This window comes from Calidris pugnax, unplaced genomic scaffold (genome assembly GCF_001431845.1).
Source record: "Calidris pugnax isolate Ruff unplaced genomic scaffold, ASM143184v1 scaffold23, whole genome shotgun sequence".
NCBI classification, from domain to species: domain Eukaryota; kingdom Metazoa; phylum Chordata; class Aves; order Charadriiformes; family Scolopacidae; genus Calidris; species Calidris pugnax.
In genome coordinates, this window is record NW_015090772.1 from 1,231,553 (window position 1) to 1,246,276 (window position 14,724).

General features: G+C 38.1%; 1 protein-coding gene across 4 annotated transcripts in view; it reads left to right on the forward strand.

Annotated features, from left to right (window-relative positions):
• PDCD6IP (programmed cell death 6 interacting protein) overlaps positions 1-14,724 on the forward strand; it is a 34,710-nt gene that overhangs the window by 1,222 nt on the left and 18,764 nt on the right. For all 4 annotated transcript variants that reach the window (XM_014942147.1, XM_014942155.1, XM_014942163.1 and 1 more), the window contains exons 2-5: positions 6,213-6,267; positions 8,064-8,133; positions 11,361-11,488; positions 12,120-12,273. In XM_014942147.1, coding sequence (XP_014797633.1) covers positions 6,213-6,267; positions 8,064-8,133; positions 11,361-11,488; positions 12,120-12,273 — 407 coding nt within the window. The remainder of the gene's footprint in view (positions 1-6,212; positions 6,268-8,063; positions 8,134-11,360; positions 11,489-12,119; positions 12,274-14,724) is intronic.

Here is a 14,724-nt window from a genome sequence, read left to right on the forward strand (position 1 = left end):
TGAAAGATTTTTCCTGATCTCCAATCTGAACCTCCCCTGGTGCAACTTGAGGCCATTTCCTCTTGTCCCATGGCCTGTTCCTTGGGAGAAGAGACCGACCCCCCCTGGCTACACCCTCCTTTCAGGGAGTTGGAGAGAGCCAGAAGGTCTCCCCTCAGCCTCCTTTTCTCCAGGCTCAACACCCCCAGCTCCCTCAGCCTCTCCTCACAAGACTTGTGCTCCAGACCCCTCACCAGCTCCCTTGCCCTTCTCTGGACCCGCTCCAGCCCCTCAATGTCTTTTTTGTGGTAAGGGCCCTGTAGGTGTGTTAACCTAAGTGGTTAAGTTTGCTATCAGAGAGTTTGCTGATGCCTCTGTTGTGCTGGAATTATAAATAAGATGAGCAAAAGATTAACCTGTGCCTTCTGCCCAGTAAACTGCACAAAGCCTGCTTTAAGACCGACTGCTCCATCATCTGCAAAAGCATTCGCTCTTTCCTATTTCTCTAGAACTGTTGACTGTGGTAATCCTCTTGTTCAGTTCCTCTACATTGGAAACATTTTGAGTCCAGTTTGTAGCTCATCAACTCACTGAGGTCACTGTGATTCATTTACTAGGTGAATACTGAGTACACACTTCCGTTTGCAAAATGGGGATCAAAGATCTGCAGTACCCTAATATAAGTTCTCAAATAGTGGCAGCAAGTTTGTTTTTTTTATTCTTAAAGAAAGATAGAGGTATTTTCTAGTATAGGAAGAAATGATACTTGTAGACATGACATGTTTCTGTTATACCATGAACAAATAGGAATATGTTGATGCTCGCTAGAATTACTTATTTATAAACTTAAAAAAATGAAGAGGAATGGAAAATAAACAAGTGACTTATTAAAAAGGAGGCAAGATTTGTAAAATGAGTTACCGATATTTTTTGAGCTTATCAACCCTTCGCTGGGTGTTTGGGCTATAAAAGCTATGACTGTACTGGTCACGTTTTGCACTATCTTCCTGGCTTCCTGTTCTAGTCCTGTTTGTTACTGCATACGCTTTTGAAGGTACTGCTGCGTGTGCCTTTTGAAGGTCAGGGAAATAATGAGCATCTCTAAGCTGAAAGAGGGACTCTGCTAGGGAAATGGAAAGGGATATTACTGCTTTCCCTTGAACCACACACAGAATCACACAGAATGCTATGGGATTGGAAGGGACCTCTGGAGATCATCTAGTCCAACCCCCTGCCAAAGCAGGTCCACCCAGAGCAGGTTGCACAGAAACGTGTCCAGGCGGGTTTGGAATGTCTCCAGAGAAGGAGACTCCACCACCTCCCTGGGCAGCCTCTGCCAGGGCTCTGCCACCCTCACAGGAAAGAAGTTCCTCCTCGTGTTTAGGTGGAACTTCTTATTTACAGGTTTGTGCCCGTTTCCTCTTGTTCTGTCCCTGGGCACCACTGAAAAAAGACCAGCCCCATCCTCCTGACACCCACCCTTGAAGTATTTATAGGTGTTGATCAGATCTCCCCTCAGTCTTCTCCAGTCTAAAAAGACCCAAGTCCCTCAGCCTTTCAGAGATGTGCTCCAGGCCCCTCATCATCTTGTACCCTCTCCAGCAGTTCCCTGTCCTTCTGGAACTGGGGAGCCTAGAACTGGTCCCAGTGCTCCAGCTGGGGCCTCCCCAGGGCAGAGCAGAGGGGCAGGATGACCTCCCTCCACCTGCTGCTCACACTCTTCCTGATGCCCCCCAGGATGCTGGAATTGAGCTGCTTTTTCTGATGGTGCCACTCAGGTTTGTGATTAGTTTCTGTCTGAAATCCCTGTTTGGCCCAGCCACGCTGAATGACTTTACCCCGTCTAACAGCTGTACGCTGCCGAAAGGAAGAAGCCCTCTCTTCATTTCTGGCCCTTCCCTTACACCATTTCTGGAAATTAAAAGCCTGTGACATGTGAGAACTTGAATGAGTTTAGTGGAAGGTCGGATGAGCACCAGAACAGGGGCAAAAAGACGACAAAAGTAGTGCCACACAGGAGCTCCTCTTACAAAACACCTGTATTTTAAATTGTATCCTTTGAGAGTGTTTCCTTTGCAGTGGAGGTGAGATAAGATGAAGGTCTGAATTAACTGTAAATTAGAGAAAATAAAACAATGAGGTGTGTGTTTTACCCTATCTCTTAACAAGTTAGGAGTGATTTGTCGCTGTGACCATTTATATTCATTACAGTTGCTGGAAAATAAGTTTGTTCTTACTCTGTAAAGAATATTCTACAGTATAATCTGTTGATATTCTGTATCAGGCTGTCTGTACACCCAGAAGTTTGAAGCATCCAGCTGAGTTTATAATTGAAAGAGCACAAGCGTTTCCTTGCGTTTCCTCTGCAAATTCTCTTCTCTCTCCAACTTCCAGTATTTTCCTGTTGCTGTTTAAGAGTTGCACTCAGTCTCATGTTCAAGTAACAGCTTTAGCAAGATTTTCGTTCAAGTTGGAGTTCGAAACTGATTTTTTAATGAAGTGGGAAGAGCTAATTATAATGTGGATACCCTTTGCATACATTTACTTCTTTGCAGCTTTTTATAGACCATAATACCTAGTAGAGCACCGTAGACCATTTTAACTGTTAAGAAATGAGGGCTTAATCTTCTGCTAATTAATCTAGGATTTGCCCAGGGTTTTGTAATCTTTAGAAGCCTTGTTTTGCTGAGTAGTTACTGCAGAATTTTTTCTTTTAGGGAAAAAAATAATGACCTCAGTTGCAGCCCTATTTCCTAGGCAAATGCTGTCTGGTAAAGCTTTGAAAGTGTGTTTGTTTGACTGCTAAACACAAATGCTGCTCCTGGAGAAGTGTTTGAGGGACTAAGTGAAAAGGGGCACAGTGTAACTGGGAAAGACCTCAGCCTGCTTCCAAGCTTTCTTTGTTTTCGGAGAAGCTGAGTGTTCTGAAGGTGACATAGGTGAGCTTGGTGCAGATGTTTCCCCTTAAATTCTGTCACAGCACATTTGATTTAGTGGTTTGGGTTTGGTTTCTTTTTTTATTTTTTCTTTCTCTTTTTCCGAGTATAATTATAGCTTCAAGGGCTTCCTCACTTCCTTTCTTAATATTAAGGATAGCCTGGGCTTTATTTCTGTTTTCTGGAGGGATGAGGGGGTGGTGCAAGTTTAATTGGTTTAATTTTGCTAACAAGTCTTGCAGTTCTTTTTTTAAAAAAAAAAATAAATAAATAAAAAGGTGGGAGGGGGAGACGAGGAGGTGCGTGGTTTTATTTTCATTGGTCAAATTCTGTGGGGGATGGAAGTTGCAGTTCTGGTTTCCAGCTGTGAGTTCAGGGCTCCTGTTCTTATCTAGGAGAGCGAAGGGAGATCTCAGTCCCTTTTATGTTCTTTGGAAGGAGATTTTTCTTTGTGATTCTTTGAAGGAGGAACAGGATTTGAGGTTCTTAATGCAATACATATATTTTAATTTAATTAAAATATAAACCATGACTTCCAACTCGTTTGACTGCTGTAACTCATTTTTACTAGCGTTTAGGAGTGTGTAAAGCCTGTTTTGGTGGAAGATAGCAACACAGATCTAGTTCTCAAAGTACAGCCGCCATTGGCTCTCCCTTTCATCACTGTGGTTGGAACTCAAGGCAGTTGATATGTTTGCGTGGTTTTCTGTGGTTCATGGCTCTGGCACAGCCAAACACACAATACTCATCTGTGTTGGGCAGCAACTTCTGTTCTTTGTGTCTTGATAGCTAGATTACTGTAAATTTTGTTTTAAATAATGACTATATTTACCCTCATCTTTCAGTGTGTAACTGAAAATAGGAGCATCAGATGTGGCCATTCCTTTGATATTTATTTTGTCTTTCTAGTGCTAGTTTTGTGCTGTTCTGTCGTTAACGTCTTCATTTACCATTTTATTTATATGTGTTTAGTTTAAACTTATATAAATACAATGGTATTTATAGCTACCACTAAACAAAACTAAATTATTTTATGTGTTGGGTTTTGTTTGCTTTTTTTTTTTTTTTTTTTTTTTTTTTTTTTTGGTCTGCAGACATTTAAAGGGCTCTTAAATCTTGAGTAGAATTTCAAGTTCTTCAATAAAAAGCAATGACACTACATGCTTAAAATAGTAAAGAAAATACTAACGTAAGTTCTGAACTTGTTTAAAACCAACCAAACAATAAGTCCTGTGTTGTTGGTATTCATTGATGCTAAATGCAGCAATGGTGCATATTTGGGAGGAAAATACACCTCCTTAGCTTATTTTCTTCTTCTTTGGGGTTCTGTTGATGTACAAAGAATAGGCTGTTTGCAAACACACCAGGCTTCACAAGCCGTGTAACAAGCTTTGCTTCTTGACTGCCCTCATGGCAGATGAAGACAGGGTAATCGTGGGACATGGGAAGACAACTGGGGTTTACTGGTGGCTTGTGGTTAACAAATTAAATCGATGCAGGAGGAGACAGCCTGGAAAGTCTCATTTTCTTTGTGAGACTACAAGAAAATGACTGTGTTGAGATCAGCTGAAGGCAGTGAAGGAAGTACATTTAAATACATTGGGTAAAGTGATCTTCAGTGCTAGTATTGAATTAATTTTTGTACTGTGTGTGTTAATCTGTATCAGTTAAACCAATTGGGTTAGGAAGTGGGGGGAAAAAAAAAGTGTGATTGTGTGATAAATCAGACCAAACTTAAACTGATGAGAGAGCATCCACATGCAAAGCTGCATTTCTTTAACTACAGAAGGGATGTTCTCTACAATTTCTATAGATCAAGGCTTGGATGTAAGGTTACTGAAAAAAATTATAAAATTCTAACTAAATTTTATTTAACTATTGCTTCATTTCAGGTGAAGAAAATAGGCAATAAAAATCTTCTACAAAAAATAAATATAGATTCTTTTAAAGCCAATGCCTTTCATGTGCTAGCTTCAGAAAAATATATTAATTATTCTACTAGTTTAAAACTACTAGTTTAAAAGTACTGTCACATAGTTCTAAATGATCAGATCCTCTTATTGCCAATATTTTAGTTCTTTCTGGAAAACATCTTTGATTTATCAAGTCAAGTCTCTCAGTGGAGGTGTATTTGAAATCTGAGTTGATAATGGCTGTTCTTGTGCTGGCAACCTTAATGCTGAAGTATGGGAAGGTAGAATGCAGATCCATAGGTTTGTGTAGACAGTGAGAAAAATTGTCATTAGCTTTAAAATCCACATTAAGGTTTTTTTTTTTGTGTATGGTGGGTTTTTTAACTATATTGCTCACATACACACACAATGTTAGTCCTGTTTCACAGACTTTGAAACTGATCACTGCAAGTTGTTTTGTGTAGTGGGAATAGAAATTGTTAAATATTGCCCATACGGCAAGTGCTACAGGAAGAGTATAGGAAATGGGTTTCAGGTGTTATGTGTTCTGAATACTTGGGAGCTTAAAGTTCCTCTGTTCTGCATCCAGCCTGTTGTGCTTAACGAGTGGGGCAAGTGCAGGGTACAACTCAGGGAAACTTCAAATCCCTGCCTGGGTAGGTTGTGTGAGGGACTGTGCTATACTTGCTCTGTTATCTTTTTGGCATTCTTTCCTAAACATCCTCTGCTGTGAGTAGACAAAATATTGGCACAGAGAAAACTTCGGTTTTAATTCAGACTGCTACAATATATTCTTATGAAAACTGAGCTTACAACTAAATAATTTTATCAGGCATTAGGCTCTCCTGTTGATACTGGGCAAAGGCAAATAGCATCTGTTTCAAAGACATTGAAGTTTAAACAGATGAGTCACAAATTGTAGGGGAGCGGGATATAATGTTCAGATCAAGAGAGTGCACTGTAGCCTGTTAATGTTATGTTAAATGCTGTATTTAATTTACTTCTGCAACATGACTTAATGTCTAATGCGCTCTTTCTCTTCCTTGTATGTGTACAGGGGCTTCTTTGCATGACCTTCTTTTCTAATCCATCCTCCATCAGAAAATGGAATGGGTCAGCTTTGTCTGTGATACTCTTTGACTTCTAGCTGAGATAGGGTTTCCATGTTATCTGTGGAAGACGACCACATATTGCACTTGTTCCTCTACTGAAAAAATCCCTTTATGCAGCATTTATGTCTGTCCAGGCAAATCCTCCATAGTTAGGAATGAGCTTCACAACTTACTTGATTGTGGGATTCACCTTACATGCCGGTGTAGGAAACAAAGCTCTTAATTTGATTCATCTAATAGCTGCTTCTGTCTTTTTTTTTCTTTTTGTGTAGATACTATGATCAGCTGTGTGCGATTGAACCAAAGTTTCCATTCTCTGAAAATCAGGTAAGAAGAATTATCAAACCATTAAACTGAATCATGGCAACTACGATGTATGACTTTCAAGCCTATACCTAATCCGTTAAACAGTATTTATTTCGGGGAAGGCATTTAATCTCTTTGAGTTTTAATCTCTTATTTTGCTAACCTCTGTTTGTTTTCTAGTCAGTGCTCACATACAGTCTAAGCTGGAACCTGACCTCTGCTGACTGTAATCCCTTTGTTTCACAGATCCAGAAACATTTTTAACTTTACCTAGTGGTCACTGCTGTCTAGGTCAGAAAGAGTTGTCCTGTGCTATTCCTCTTCAACTCTCCTTTTTCCAAGAAGTCTTGTTTCAGACTATGTTAAAAAGGCTTTTTAAAAATGTAATTTCTATGAGAAAACCTGTAGTAATGGATGGAATATGATCTTTGGTTTTTGAACTAGAACAGGTGTTTCATTTGCAACAGCGAACAGAATAAGCTACTTAAGAGTGTGCCTCTTTATTCCTGCCTCTGCATCTACAAATTGCATCATTTTTACATAGCTATGGTGTTCATTAAGGTGTTTTTGGGTTTGTTTATCTGCCATATTTCTTTAGAATCCTGTCTCTTAGGAAGTTCAGCTTAACTTCTGCCTACTGAAGCCTTCCCTAGGTGGAGACTGGAATAGATCTTTAGGCTCCTGTATTTTGGTGGAAAAAGATGTGGGTTTTCTTTGGATGTGTTTACAGATAGGACAGAATTTATATTTCTTTGCTGACCAAATCACATTGGGATAGTAATGTTATGATTAAAAGGTCTCTTTCAGACTTATGGGTTACAAGTAAGGGAATAGTTTTAATGCAGCTCAAATTGATTTGAGTTTTGTATGTAGCGGTGTTCACTTGTAGCCAGGAATTGCACTTTAGTTTTTAGTGTGCAAATGTTTTGATATGGTGACCTGCAAATCCAGAGACACGGAAAACTGGAAGACTTTTAAGAGCAAATTCTGTGGATTTGTAAACTGTTCCATCAAAGGGAAGAAGCAGTCAGTGGAAACAGCAACGAAGTGCTGGGGACCAGAACTTCCTGAACTCACATTGCTGCTAGAGGAGAACATGTTATCAAACAGTACTGGGCTCTTTCTGAAGTTATTCTTCCCAACTACTTTAAAAGGAGGAATTTTGCTGACTCCTAGTTTTAACACTAGTTGCCTACAGCTAGTGTGATCAGCTGAATAAAGAATAGGATTGTGGAATTTCAATGTAGATTCTGTGAAGTATTTGCGTTGTCTGTGAAATATATGCTGAAATTCTAATGAAACAGTGTGTTTTACTACTTGCATTCTCTTTCCTGAGTGCATTTCCTGATAATGCTGCTATGGAATTCACTCATAAAAATGGGTGGATTTTGGTATTACAAGCCAGTTCCAAATGTGCTAGTAGTTTGGAACAGTGGAAACTGCCTGTTTGGGTGGTTCTGTGGCTCTACTAGACTGTCAGATTTCTTTGGAGAGAAATACCTTGTTTTGGAAATAAATTTCTGTCAATCAGAATGTGAGCAGAGCTTAAAGATTGTTTTGGGAATTTCTATCTTGTCTGCTTGAAATGTTTTGAGCAAACCAACAAGAAAGAATAAATGTAGAACAGTTGGGTTTTTTTTCTTAAAAAATAACTCTTATGATATCCTGAAACTTCCGGAATGTTTTTAATGTTACAAGTGACTTCATTGTTTTGTGCATTTAAAATATAAAAGGATAAACATGCAAATGTGGGATATTTTCTGAAGGTCTCATATTTAGTTTTAGAAATAAAGATCTTTCTTTTTCACAACTTTCAGGTCTGTGTAACATTTACATGGAAGGATGCTTTTGATAAAGGATCACTTTTTGGAGGATCTGCCAAACTGGGTATGTGAATGTACCAAAAATGCAAGTATTAATGATATTAAATTCTGATAATATTTTTATATAGCTGAATTGTTAATAGTCTTTCTAGTATTCTCAACACAGCTGTTAATGAGTTCAACTGTATTGGTAATAGATTAATCACTTCAACGTTGGTGATGAATACATGGGCACCATGCAAAGAATTTTAATAAAATGGAGATTTAATACTAGTTTTCCAGAGGCACAAATAGATGTGCAGTCTGATGATAATAGTTGTGTTGTTTGCTCCTCAGACTTTTTTTTCTGGGAGCAACCGCAACTGACATTAATCAAAACTGTTCAAGGTAACGTTTCTGTAGTAGGTTTTTGGTAATCCAGCTCTTACTGTTCTAAATGAGTAAGATGCTCTTGAGATGTGCTTGTGAGTGAGCGAGTCCCTTCCAGAAGAAGGGAAGTGATGGTAGATGGCTTCAGTGGCCTAATCTGATATCACATTTTATTCAAGAGAATACAAGGATCTTCCTGTGCCCTGAAATGATTCTCCTATTGCATTTTTAAAAAATATTTTCTTACCGATTTGAACACTTGGAAAGAAAAAGAAAATTGTTTTTGTTTCCTGCAAACATAAGGAGTTTGAATCTATTATTCATTTTAGTACCATAGGGATAATTCTGCACTGCAAATCCAAGATCATTAAATGGATTTGGAGCACTTGCCAGTAGAGAAACTAAGATTAAATCCTTTTGATTTAAGCGAGGAGCAATTCAGTCATGTGTCATCATTCTTCAGTGTTTCTATTTATACCTAAGTGTTCGTCATGGCTAGCATTGCAGGATGACCATTGCAACTTTGAAGCTCCAGACAAAGCTTGAAAAAATCTTACGGAACTTACTATCTTTTTAGGTTTTTTTCAAGTTTTTGTGTCTTTCATAGAGTTCTCTGGAAGCAACTACTGAAAGTCTTTGCAGTTTTCCATGCACTGAATACATGTGCTACAGTTGTGCTTGTGTGAACTATATGTGTAACAATATTCCTATGTGTAAGCAGGTGGTGCACACCTTCTGTTACTCTTTTTTCTAACTGTTCCAAGAAGTCCTTCTGGATAATTGGAGACCTTCCTGAATATGCTGTTGTTTTTTTCTCAGAGTTTGGTTGGTTCTTTCTTCTTTGGGGCTGGCATTTCACGATGACTGAAGAGGTGTCATAGTAAAGTCCAGAATATTTCATTATGACTTAAACATAATCTGTGGATTGCCAGAGATTTATAATAATTGTGAGAAAAAGGATCAGTAATCATAATGATGATTGCCCTGGGAATTTGAATAAATGTGATGTTACAGCATCTTGAGAAAGCTCACTTGTCTGCAGGTTAATTATATACTAGTCTAAATAATCTGTGAGGCAGATGGCTAGAGATTTATGCAATAGTCCATGTGAAATATCAAAGAAATTCTTAACTGAGATGTGAGTAATGCTTAGTTAACAAGCAATGGAATAAATCTTATTTTGAAACTCTAAAGCAGATCTTAGTGGAAAGAAATTAACAAAAGGAGTCTTTAAGTATGTATGTATCTTAACAGTGCTGTATCACAGTTTTGCTATAGCCTGTGTGTGTTTATTTCAGACCAGAACTAGCAGTGGGATTTCTCAGTGTAAAGCAAAGTTTTCTGTTACTGAAGAAGCAGTATTTCTGTTGACTTCTAAGAGGAGGTGATCCTCTCTCCAGATGGAAATTCAATGTAAAACTCCTTTGACTTCCATGGGGCCAAGGTGCAAGGGGTGTGACTTGAGAGTTCTGGCTCTTGCTGTGGTGATGTTTTCCTCCCATCTTCCCCTGAATCCAAAGTCTATATCACTGTGGCTGCTTGAAAAGTGACCCAGTTCACAGCACTGCATGTTATCTGAAATATGTTGGCTGAAGTTAATAGGTAGAGCTATAAACAGATGAGTCTGAGGAAAATCTATATTGCTAACCAGCTGTTCTCACTGTAGTAAATCACACTTGAGATGCGATCCAGAGTATAAAGTAATTCTGCACACAAAGTAATTTTGTGCTTCAGAAACTTTAAAGCTGTATTTACATTCCTTTTTTTGTGTTTGTTTTAGTCTTTTCAATGATGTGTAAGTTGTACATGATCATCTCTTTAGAAAAATTCTGGAAAATAAACTATGGAAGAGAGATGATCCAGATAAATTGCTATTATCTTGATGAAATACAGTGACTGTAACTCAATTCTTACTCAGGGAAACAAAATGGGAAAAATGGCATGTTGAATTTGTGCTGCTTGTCTGAAAACTTACTGCAGGTCAAGGAGCACTAACATAGAAACTTCAGAAATGTGTTAGATAAATATGTAGCTGTGTAAGGAAGCGGAATGTTAGTGAAATGAAACAAATGTGCCTCTTCAATACCTTTATGTTTTAAGGATAACTTAGGAATTGTACCTGGGTTTATGAAATTGAAAACTCACTAGTTGAGTTTTCTGTATTCCCCAAGAGGAGTGTACTTTTTTTAACAGTAATAGGAAACAAGTATCTGCAGTCTTTAGATTTTTCCAATGCTTGCATATGGCCAATAACCTTTTGAAAGCAATTAATAGATTCAAAATGGTTCCTGTTCAGGTATTAACGTTTCTAGAAGTGTGGGCTCCATCCTCTGGGACTGAGAAGTACTACAGGAGTTGAGTCTGGACAGGCCACACTGCTGTCTAGTGAGCACAAGTTCTAAATGAGTAAATCCTTAGCTGTTTCAGTACGTGTATAACTGAGAAATTTGGCAGCATTTGTGATAGAGTAAGGCCATGTAATCGAGCAGTTATGGCAAACTGATTAATCAATGGAAGTTCCTATTTCAGATTATCCTTTGGTAACGCATGTGTTTCTGTATCTTTAGGAACCAAAAAGCTGCACTGTAGTTAGGAAGACTTTCAAATTATTTTGTGTATTGTGTAGATTTTAATACTATTGCTTTTATGCTTTATGCATAGTTCCTCACTTCAAAACATTTTGTGGGGGTATTAAATTAAACTATATAAAGCCTTCAGAATGAAAATGACTGACTTTAAAACTTCAGTGTGTTGGTGGTTTTTTTTTTTTTGCTTGTTTGTTTTTTGGAGGGGGTGGGCTTCTTGAAACCGTTGAGCAGCCTTTAAGTACAGATATTAGTAGTGTTGACCTTGTCTGTAGGATGCTATAGTACTGAAGTCTGTTTTCTTAACAGTATGGGTAACGCTCTGTCTTGGTTGCAGCTCTGGCAAGTTTGGGTTATGAGAAGACCTGTGTTTTGTTCAACTGTGGAGCGTTGGCAAGCCAGATTGCAGCAGAACAGAATCTAGATAATGATGAAGGACTGAAAGCTGCAGCAAAGCACTATCAGGTATAGAGGCTCCCTCCTTATGTTTAAGAATTCAGAATTATTGATCTTAGAGCATCAAATAAATATTTCTCAATTTTAAAGCTAAATGCACACATACATAAATATATACATGTATTTTCCCCCTCTTACTTGTGAAGGTGGATTGGCTAAATTCCTGGTCCTGGCTCATATTTACCAGCTTTGAAGGATTTAATTCCATACAGTTTCCCGTACCCCTTCCCCAAAGCATGTCAGTAACTAGTAACCTTCAGCTCAAGATTTGATAATTTTAGGTAGTATAAATTTTAGTTTTAACAAGTTATACAGTGATAATCTCTTTCTTGTTTGTGGAATGCATTCAAATTTCCATGTTCTGATGCCAATAGGTATAGCCAATATACCATTTTGATAAATGTCTCAGTGTAAGTGGCTTCAAGAACAAGAAGTCACAAGTGGTTTTAGTGGCTAAACGATAAATGGGAGACTGTATACACAAAAACATCAATTGGTTTTAGTGGCTAAACAATAAATGGGAGACTGTATACACAAAAACATCTGTGTTTTTTTTTTAAATAGTTGTATGGATTACATTTGTAAGAGAAAATAGCTGTTTGGAAACATGACTGGTAATATATAATTTTGTTTTACTTAGTTTGCAAGCGGTGCTTTCCAACACATTAAAGACACGGTTTTGTCAGCCTTGAATCGAGAACCTACAGTGGACATCTCTCCAGACACAGTTGGAACCCTCAGTCTTATTATGTTGGCTCAAGCCCAAGAAGTCTTCTTTTTGAAAGCTACCAGAGGTATATCTTAATTTTCAGCTTGTGTATTTATGTGCTCATTATGATTTCCACAAAAATTTAGAAGTGTTTTAAATTATTAAGAGCTTGTAAATGGCCTTTCAGAAGTTTTCATGTTTGCCTTTAGAAGTTCTCTCCCCCCACCCTTGCAGGTCATTAAACACAGATGCCGCCTAAGAACTTGTCTGAAGTTTACCTGACAATGCAGTTGTCCCATTTGCTTTTTCTTTCTTCTTATGTCCAAAACAATTAGTCTTAATCTCTACAAAGGGTTTTGCTGGTTTGTATTTTCTCCTTTCCCCCCTTGAGAATACAAGTAATTCTCTAAAAGAACTGAGAGTGCTAAAAGTGGTGCATAGGGGTTTTACCATTGCTCCATTCCTCCTCTGCTTGTGGAATGATTTCATGAGAATTTAGAAAGGACAATACAACTATGCTAAGAAACAAAGGATATTTCCTGAGAGTTTAGGGGAACCAAGTTCTGTTTGATTGCTGCTATTACTAAGAGAGGAATTCTTTGACTGAATCTAACTTTGAGAATGCCCTGTCTTGGAAAGTGAAATTCTGCAGGTAGAACAAAGAGTTATATCTCCAACTGTTAAAGGCTGATGGTGAAATACTGATTCAGAGGCTGCATATTTTAATACAACTATTAAAGAGTATATGCTTCAAAGAATGTTCCTGTGGGACAGTACGATCTTCAGTACAGGATCTCTATGCTAATCTGCTCGTCTCTCTGTACTTACAAGGAGTTTTGCATCTAGAAGTTACAGATATCTTAAAGTAGAACTAAGGACATAGAGATCACACGTGGTTGCCCACCAACTCTCTCTCCTGATGTTTGGAATACAATGGAGGAAGACAGGGATTACCTTAACTGGGATCTCTGGTTCTTTTCTTCATGGGGCAGATCCCTGGAAATTCTTGTAGCTTTACTGCCTTTAGGAGAACCTCAAAGAGAAACCAGTGTCCTTCAGCCAACTGATGAATTATGTTCATGTCCTTTACCATGCTGGTAGCAATATTTTAGTCTCAGGCTATTTGGATGTTGCTTTGAAATAAGTTTTTATAACAAATTCCCGAAACTTTTCTTCAGAGCAGGAGCAGATACCTCATTTTGCATGGGGAATAGATCTTTCTGTCACCTCTTTCTTCTTCACCTGATATCTTTTTCACGTTTTTGAATAAGAAAAAGCAAGGCTGATTCAAAACCCATGTGTAACCTGTGAACTGAAGATTTTTGTGGCTGCTCCCAAGCCCACAAATCTGCCAATGTTAGAAGGAAAGTAAAGTTAATAATCATCTGACTATGGAGGCTGTAGATTTTGCCAAATATGGAAAGGTTATTTTGTGAAGAATCACACTTGATAACATGATTAACTTCAGAAACCTATTTTTAAGTGGAAATGCATTGAAGTTTGATCTTAAAACTTAAGCTTCTTGCTGCATTGACTCTTCACCTTACTTGCAATTTTCTGTTTTTCTCTCATGTGAGACAGTCCATTGATTACCCTACCAGCTGATAATGTTATTTCTGATAGAACTGAGTTTATTCACAAGTTGAAAGGAAGTGTTTGGTAAAACCCAAATGGGTCAGTCAGATCTAACTTCACTGCATAGCTACAGATCAGTTCTTTAATTTCTGAGCTTTCATAGTGTTTTCTTTAAGTGTCTTTAAGTGTAAATTCCATCTCGAGGCCTGCATTGTAGCTGCAATACTTTAAAGATATGTTAGTAAAAACCAAAGCTTCTGATGGTGAAAGATCTATTCTGAGCTGTCTGCTCAGAATGGACAAATGAGTCTCCTCTAACATGTCCTTTGTTAATGGAAATGTAGTTAATGTGCCAATATTTTTTTAATTTTCTTTTCTTGAAGCTACCACACACTAGGTGGGGCTGGAAGAACAGTCAATTTAGATTTTATTTGTTTGGTTTTGTTGAAATATTTAGTGCACTGGAGAGAAACATTTTAGCAAAGAAGTAAGTTGCTAGATCTCATAAAGCTCCTTTTTCTCTGTTTGTCATCTAAATCCTCTTCCACAGTGAAAAGATCTTTCTGGCACAGCTTAAATGCATTTACCTCATAGAAGGTAAATATATTGCATCATAACTCATGCCAGAAGTGTTGCAGATAGATGTGTGAATATGCTGGAATGAGGAGACAGCTTGGGAATCCCTTTGATTTAATTTTGGCCATTAATTAAGCCTACTCTGCAGACCTCCTAATCTCTGCATACCTCCACCCTACACGTATCAGTCTGGCAGTACATAGGAATCACCTGAGTCAGAGGGTGCTTGTTGGTAAGGGCAGCTATTTAGAGGGGACAGCAAATTTTGTATTGATTGCCTGCCTTCTTTTGGAAGGCTGAATGGCTAGTGCTGGCCAGGGGTGATTATAAAAGCAGATAAAGATAGATGCGTGTTCCTATTTTAACAGCTTTGGCTTCAGGAACA